The 8,388-nt window shown below is 49.0% G+C and overlaps 1 protein-coding gene across 1 annotated transcript in view; it reads left to right on the top strand.

Annotated features, from left to right (window-relative positions):
• Positions 1–8,388, top strand: part of HECTD4 (HECT domain E3 ubiquitin protein ligase 4) — a 63,574-nt gene that overhangs the window by 49,011 nt on the left and 6,175 nt on the right. The window contains 10 exon segments of the mRNA XM_008634185.2: positions 1–517; positions 2,028–2,235; positions 2,853–3,076; positions 3,158–3,309; positions 3,734–3,840; positions 4,668–4,791; positions 5,507–5,697; positions 6,239–6,385; positions 7,328–7,447; positions 7,565–7,720. The exon segment at positions 1–517 is cut by the window's left edge and continues 19 nt beyond it. Coding sequence (XP_008632407.1) covers positions 1–517; positions 2,028–2,235; positions 2,853–3,076; positions 3,158–3,309; positions 3,734–3,840; positions 4,668–4,791; positions 5,507–5,697; positions 6,239–6,385; positions 7,328–7,447; positions 7,565–7,720 — 1,946 coding nt within the window.

Below are 8,388 nucleotides of genomic sequence, written 5' to 3'. Positions count from 1 at the left end.
TGCCCACGGGGGGGTCTTCAAGGATGAGATCTACATCCCTTTGCAGGAAGAGGATCCCAAAAAAACCAAGGACAAAGCAGAAGGAGGCGAGTGCAGGACGGAGCTGGAAAAGCCGACGGTTTCCAGCAGCGCCGACAGTTTGGACATCAGCAGCTCCAGCAGCGTCACGCCGGCCATGAGCGTCAGCGCCTCGGCATCCACGAGCCAGGCTTCCCTCTGCAGCTCCCAGGGCATATCCCGGACTGTCAGCGACATCTCAGTGGACCAGTTCCAAGCAGGGCTGGAGCTGGCCATCCCACCAGGATTGCTGGAACAGCCACACGTGGTGTCCAGCCAGGAGAGTTTGGATCTTTCCCACTGCAGCACCGGCAGCCTGGGCAGCCTGGGCAGCCTTGGGGAGCCGCTGGACAACGTGGAGACGGCGTCGGTGTCGGACGTGGGCTCCATGTACACGGTGACATCTCTGGACAATCAGCCGCTGCTGTCACGGCCCATCAAGGGCTTTGCTGTGGTGGAGGTAACAGAGAGGGGCCTCTGGAGCTGGGGTTTTCTGGGAGAATGGGATTGCACTCTAGGAACTGGCTCTTTCTCCATGGGTGCAGGGTCAATGTATGTCTAAGAATGCCATGTGAGTCCAGGGAGACTGGGAATTCTCAGCTTGGACAGGATGGCTGAGGAACACGGAATTCCCTGCTCCACATTCACAGTGTTGGGAACAATCCCTGTGTCTCAAAGGACAGAGGGGACCCAGTAGTGGAGTGACCCAGCAGCAATTGGAAAACAGAAGGAAGAAGGGAAGAAGTCTTGTGTGTTGCAGCTTGTAGAGCTTGTTGTCACAGGGTGCTGCTGAAGCCAAGACTGTGAATAAATTCCTAAGGGATTAAGTTCCTGGAGGATTGGTAGCTGTGGAGCACAGCAGCCACTGCAGCTTTCAGCTGAGGAAATCTTTAAACTGATTTGCAGAGGCTGGGAGAACACGTCAGGGGGAAGATCAGTTCATTTCCTCTTTCATGTGCCTTTCTCCAAGGTTTGCTCTGGCCACTGCTGAGATGAATTTAGAGACTGGGGCCCTTTTGGTTTGACCCACAAGGCAATTATTTAATGTTTAATCAGTGGATTTTCACCTATTTTGAACCACCTATGGTTTCCTCTATAAAGCTACTTTAGGAGAGATGATAAATTTTGTTGCTGTCTGGTTCCAAATTAATTTCTAAAAGCATTGTGGGTGGTTGCCATCGGTGCTGCATCACTCCAGGTGTTCAGCTCTGCACAAGAACCTCCCTCTCTGCTGCTTCCACAAATTGCCTGCTGCAGATTTTATCAGGACCTTCCAAAAGCCCAGCCATTCCTGATAGCCTGGGAATGGAGAGGGATGTTTTTGTATAGTCTGGGATTGTATCAGTTCCCCTTTTAGAAGAAAAGCAGCTTACTCAGATGGAAACTCTGCAAGTTGCTATTCTTGAGCTGTTAATTGACATTAAGACATCATTGAAATACAGAATTAAATGTGTACAAAAAGCTGCCAGAGTGTTCACATGGAAACTATTCCAAGTCTGGAGCTGCTCTGACAGTGGTTATTCTAGGAATCAAAGGAAGTTACTGTTCCCCTTCCCAATCTGTGTGGCTGAGGCTTCAAGGCCTGTGCTAATTTTGATTTTTCTGAGTGGAGAACTGAGGCAGGGACAGCAGAATTATGAATAATGCCAGGTTACCTGGCTGACCCCTCAGCTCTTCCCTGCTGTTCCCAAGGGCTGTCTCCAGACTCACACATGGGATAGCTGGATCAGAGCTGTGCCTGATTAACTCCCAGCATGAGGATTTCAGTGGGCAGATGTTCTCAGAAAGGATCTTTTCTAGGCTGAACCTGAATTTTGGCATCAAATTATTGATGCAGCAGAGTGTTAGAAGAGAAACAATAATGATCATCTGGATGGGGAGGGGGAAAAAGCTTAAACCCCAAATTCCCATGAATGGAAGTGAATTTGTTTTCTCAGAATTGCTGTGAATTAATTTCAATGTTTGTACAGATAAGGTCAAGAGCTAAAATAGAGAAAATCCGAGCCAGCCTCTTCAACAGCAGTGACCTCATTGGCTTGTCCAGCCTGGATGGGGAGGATGAGCTCATGGAGATGTCAACTGAAGAAATTTTAACTGTTTCCACTGTAAATCAGAGTTTGTTTGACACCCAGGGGAGCCCAGCACTAGAGGATTATTTCAATGATAAGTCAATAAAAGGTAGGTGGTTTGATACGGGCAAATCTCACTTGTATTGGGCATTTTTGGGGATGAGCAGGGCTCAGATTCTCCTTTTCTGTATAAATCAGCGGTGACAACGAGCCAGGGAGAAATTCCAAAGCAAGTTTTATCCCTGCAGGAGCTATTTGCAAGCTGAACATTGCTCGGTTGTCCACCTAGCTAATCAAATAAATCATAAATAAATAAACAAACCGCTCCTCATCAACCCAAAAAACTACTGATTTAATTCTTTCGGGACTTCTTTTGAGAAAGTAGCCACCGAAATAATTTTTGACTGCTTGGTTCAGTTGATAGGTGTTGGTGTCTGTGTGCACAGCGTAATTTTTATCCTGGTATGATAAATAATCTGCTTTTTTCATCCCCACTACTCCCACAAGTAATAATTAGAGGATGTGGCCAGTTCTCTGTCTTTAATGGGGTGCAGAAGGAGCAGGTTTTTTACTGCAAAAGTGATTTCCCATCTCAAAGCAAGTGCCATGTAATAGAATATTTTATCTGAATGCAAAATGTATTTTCACATTTCCAATTCTAACCAATTCTCGTGGTATTTTGTACCAAATTGCTGTTGGTTTGGGTTTTTTTTTTCTTTTCATCAGGTGAAAAACTGGTGCCAGGTGCTCGGGAAGTTCTCACAGAGATCTTTAAAAGCTGCATCCATTCGGAACAAATGCTGAGCCTGACCCCAGCCAAGCCCATCAAGGTGGCTGACATTTACCTCAGCAAGGAGCAGATCAATTCCCAAACCCCTGGGAACCTCCTCCACGTCTTCTTCACCAATGTCCGCCCTCCCAAGAAGGTGCTGGAGGACCAGCTGACCCAGGTAGTGCTTTGCCAACTGTTCTCAGCCTCTTTTGGTGTCGCTTGAAAGCACTGGGTGACCATTCACTTTCTGTGTTGGAAGATTTTAAGGAAATACGGAGTTCCCAAGCCCAAATTTGACAAGAGCAAGTACAACAAGGCGGGCAAGGAGCAGCACCCGGTGAAGGTGGTGAGCACCAAACGCCCGGTCACCAAACCCCCCACCAAGGAGAAGTCCATGCTCAACAGTGTCAGGTGGGTGTCCTCAGCCTTGTGGCACTTGTGGAATGTTGGATTTCACTGTAGAAATGCAGGTTTTTATCCCCCCTCCCTCTGTGCTTCCGTGTGTTGGGATGGGGAAAGTGACTGTGACGTTATTGTCAGAACAGCTCAGATTGCTGGAAATTCTTCAGCAAAGTGTTTTTTTCCAGAGATTGGGGTGGAGTTGTTGGGATCTATTTATAGAACACTGGAATTGTGTTCATCATTATTCTATCCCAGTGCAGTTATTCCAAAATACACATCAGGTTGGACAGGGTTTGGAGCGACCTATGGAAAGTGTCCCATGGCAAGGAGTGGGACTGGATGGGCTTTAGGATCCTTCCAACCCAAACAATTCTGGGATTCTCTGAACAGATGAAAGGAAACTTTTGATCCTAACACCTACTTTGTCCCTCAGCCGAACAGCCTTAAGTGAGAAGAAACCCACTGTAAAGCCCAAATCTCCTGAGAAGAGCAAACCTGAGGAGAAGGACCCTGAGAAGTCTCCCACAAAGAAACAGGAAGGTGGGAGCTGCAGGGAATTTTTTCTAGTTTTGCATCATAGAAAAGAAATATTTTTATTGACATGTTTAGATAACCTCACAATAGATTTGGTTTGTCTTTATTTCTAACAAGTCTAACTTAATTTTTTTTAAAATAGTGATTTAAAATTCTGCTTTTATTTGTGTGTCTGTGATTCTGGGCCCATCAGCATGAGAGCAAATAGTTCTTGCAGCTGTGTGTAGGACATGTCAATAAACCAGGCAGAGAATTCCCTAAAGGGTGTATTTCCAAGGCTTTGGTGTAGTGAGGGTTTGGGATATTATGGGGTTGAACCAGGTGGGTTTAAATTGTGCTTCTCAATTTATATTGGGAAATGCTTCAACCACAAGTGGAAAATTGGATAACGGAGATGATGGAGATACCTCAGAACTTGTGGAGGAGGGAGCACAGCCATGCCATGACAGGGGTTGTGCTCAGAGCTTTTCTCTAGTCAGGTGGAAGAGTGAACAGACACGAGTTTGGATTCCCCTCTTCCCTGTAGGAAGTGCCAGGTTAGCTCAGAAAAGGGGAATTTTCAGCATCCAGCCAAATAGGGATCCTTGATACCGGGTTAGAGGGAGCTACTCCAGAGGGCAGTGGGGGATTTGAGCCCCTTAGGGCAGTGAAAAAGGGCAGTGCCACTGACTGAGGTGAGCGTGACCAGCGTGTGATAGATAGAGCTCCCCAGGAAGGGATCCATGGTGGGATGGGAGAGCAGGAGGAAGCTGGCAGCAGCCACCTCCTGCTCCTGTGTGGGGTGAGAACTTCATGGCAAGTCATGAACTCTTTGCTGGTCTGTGGTTTGCCAGTTCCTGAGGAGAAGTACCTGACCCTGGATGGATTTCACCGGTTCGTGGTGGACCGCTCCAAGCAGGACATCCGCAGCGTGTGGAGAGCCATCCTCTCCTGTGGCTACGACCTGCACTTTGAGAGGTACAGCTTGCAAAGCTCTTTGAGAGGGTGATACTGATACTGTGCTCACTTCAAAAAACTTGATCCCAAGTGTTCCTAATCCAAGAAGCTTTAACACTTTCATCAGTGGCTGCAAGGCCTGTAGAGGAAATTGCTTATTTCCTCAAAATATGTTTTAAAAGTCACGTGCTGTCCAAATGCAGGTTCCTGACTTTCTGTGCACAGCATGGCCAACAAAATCAGATGCCACAGTGTCCTTTAGAGCTTCCAAACTGTATAATAAATTATCCCGAAGAGAACTGTAGCTCCATGTCTGTTTCTGGTTTCCTTCCCTAGCCAGTGCACTGTTTAGCTGGCAGGGTTGGTACTGAGTCAGAAATGCTGTAGAAGAGGGAACTGTTAAACTTCTTTTTATTATTGTAGAGGAAGAAACTCCCTTAAATGAATTCTCCTTATCTCCCTGTGTCAGGCCACAGGCTAATTGCCCCTTATCATCTCCAGAGGAGATAGGCACTAAGTGAGCTTAATAGGCTGTGCCTTTGTGCCTAATTACTTAATACCAGTGAAGGAATGGGGGTGATAAATCAGCTCTTGGCCTCACGCTGGGATTCTTGTCATGCTTAAGGAAAGGGGAGCAAAGAGCAGGGCACCAGCTTGTACTCCAGGTGTAGTCCTACTCCAGGTGTAGCTGCCCAGCGCACTGTGAGTGAGCAGCTCTGCCCCTGTCCCCTGCCAGGTGTGCCTGCATCGATGCCAGACACGCGCAGAAGGCGTCGCGCAAGTGGAGCCTGGAGATGGACGTGGCCCTGGTGCAGTACATCAACCGCCTGTGCCGCCACCTGGCCATCACCCCTGCACGCCTGCACCCCCACGAGGTGTACCTGGATCCAGCTGATGCAGCAGATCCCAGGATTTCCCGTCTCTTGAGTATGTCTGGGTGGTTTGCACGGAGGCTTCTTTCAGGGCACGAGCTGGGGAGGGCTTCTGGATGTCCCCAGGTGGGGGGGACTTTCCTTTGGAGGCTCAGTGGGATGAGGGGAGTGCCGAGTCTGGCTTTTCTCTCTCTTTGGGTGTGCTTGGGCAAAGTCAGGGATGCACTGCAGCTGCTCCCTGCTCTCCACACAGAATTCCTAGCTCAGGCTGGAGCTGGAAATACCTGGTGAGTTCAGCTTGCAGGGGAAGGAAGACTGGATTTTCATTCTGGACTTAGGCAGATTTTAGTCACCTAAATCCTGTTCTAAGCACTTGAAGAGGAAAACTCAGTGATAGTGGAAGATTCTGGACTCACACCCAGAGACTGGAGATCCAGGGAGGAACCTCAGGGATCACAGCGGTTCCTACATCCTCAGTCCAGGGATCAGAGGGGCTGCTTTGGAAGGAGCTTGTGTGGCTTCTGGACCAAAGCTGCTGGGATTTGCAGGAGCTGGGGGATCTGTTCCTGCTTCTGACTGGGAGTTTCCCCCCGCAGATGTCCCCGTGGAGAGCCTGCGGCTGCGCTTTGCCCTGCTGCAGTCCCTCAACACCACGCTGGAGACGTTCTTCCTGCCGCTGGTGGAGCTGCGCCAGACCGAGATGTACGGGAACAGCATCGCTGCCTTACTGCAGGAGGCCAAAGGTCAGCTGGGCACTGCCCCCAGGGCACTGCTGCAGGGCACTTCTCTCTTGGTTTGCTTTTAAGGAGAGGGGGATTATCCTTGTGAGTAGCTCATGGACACTGTGACCACAGAGGGAGTTGTTCCCTCTTCGGTGTCTGTGGGTCTTCATCCTCTTGGGAGTATCCATAAATCAAAACTCTGACTTAGTCACAAGCAGATCGGGTGAAAGTCCCAGGACTTCGTTGTTGCAGCATTAGCAAGATCAAGAAAATACCTATAGTGCATCAGAGGATTTTTACAGCCTTCATTAGGCACCAAAACCCCCAAGATTTGGGTCATTACATTTCCCAGATTTGTTTTCTGAAGAAGATACAAAATTCACCAGGGATGTCACTGTGTGAAAGGAGGTTTTTGTATTGGCCCAGCTGGAAAAAAACACTCCTAAACCAGCGTGGGGGAGTGAGGAATGTTGAGAGATTTCTCTTCATGGAGATATGAGGTATTAAATGTATTTTTGGGGCAGTGTCACAGCCCTATTTTTTCACATCATTTCTTGCCTGTAGCTTTACTGTCAAAGCATCTCAGATTGCTGGAAACTATTTGGCAAAGTGTTCCTGTTTACAGAGATTGTGGTGGAGTTGCTGGGATCTATTTATAGAACATTGGAATTGTGTTCATCAGTGTTCTTATTCCAGAAAACATGAGGAACAAATAGATGGGACTTGGAGAAACCTGGATGATGGAAGGTGTTCCCTGCCCATGGCAGGGGGTGGAACTGGATGAGTGGAATCATAGAAACCATTCCATGATTCTATGAAGTATTTTTTTTTTTTTAAATTGGACTAGCCATGTGTCACCTACCTAATGAAGGGGAAATTTTTATTCTACCATTGTCCACTGGAGAATTTCAGGAATAAAATGGTGGGTAGATGAACTCTGCTGAAATGTGTTTGTTTCTTCAGGTTTAATCTTTTATGACACAAAAGTCACTGTCATGAACAGAGTGCTCAATGCCACTGTCCAAAGAACTGCTGACCACGCAGCCCCAGAAATCACCCTGGATCCCCTGGAAATCGTTGGAGGTACGGGAAGCACCGATCCTTTCCAAACCCCGTTTGCAACGAGTCAGAGCTGCTTTCCCCCAGCCCTGCTGCTGATCCATGATGCTGGAACTTGGTTTTTCCCTTTGTGTTGAACAGGGGAGATCCGTTCCTCCGAGAATTCCTACTTCTGCCAGGCTGCCCGGCAGCTGGGCTGCGTCCCCTCGTCCCAGCTCTGCGTCAAACTGGCCAGCGGGGGGGACCCCACCTACGCCTTCAACATCCGCTTCACCGGGGAGGAGGTGCACGGCACCAGTGAGTGGGGACAGGGGACAGGGAGTCACCAGCACCAGGGAGTGGGGACAGGGACAGCCTAGGTAACGTTAGGGAAATCCCCCAGGGACAGCCCAGCTTTTCACCAGGATGTGCCTCATGTAAACGCTAAGGAGCACAATTCTCTTGTGCATGGAAAAGAATGGAATCCCCCAGGATGTTGGCTCTCTTTGGGGTGCTGGTTCCTCAGTGTTTGCCCCAGGAGGAGGCTGGGTGTAACCCCGGGTGAGGGGATTCAGCTTTGCAGAGCTGTTCAGTGGGGTATTGAGGCAGATCCCAAAGAGCAGAGGGATCCCTGCTGTCCAGATCCATGTGGGCTGTGCTGGTTGTGGTCCTTGGTGGAGATCCATGGGGGAATAGGGAGTCAGCCCAGAACACACTTCTCCCGTCACCAGCTCCTGTCACCTGCCTGAGGTGTAAGGGGAGTGAGTGTGCCCCCATCAGCTGAGCCATGAGCTCCATGGGGCCTTCTCCCAAGGGGAATTCCTGTCTTTCAAAGGGCTGTGGTGGCACTGACAGTTTATGAGGAGATAAATGTTCTGGCTGTGGCTCAGCATCTGTGCTGATCCCTGGAGCATCGCCTCCATTGTTGTAGGACAGCCCCATCCATCTCCTAATCCAGCACCAAATCCCATTTGCAGGCCAGCTGG

The sequence above is a fragment of the Corvus brachyrhynchos genome, unplaced genomic scaffold (assembly GCF_000691975.1).
Source record: "Corvus brachyrhynchos isolate BGI_N302 unplaced genomic scaffold, ASM69197v1 scaffold114, whole genome shotgun sequence".
NCBI lineage: Eukaryota > Metazoa > Chordata > Aves > Passeriformes > Corvidae > Corvus > Corvus brachyrhynchos.
This window is presented reverse-complemented; position numbering and strand designations above follow the sequence as displayed.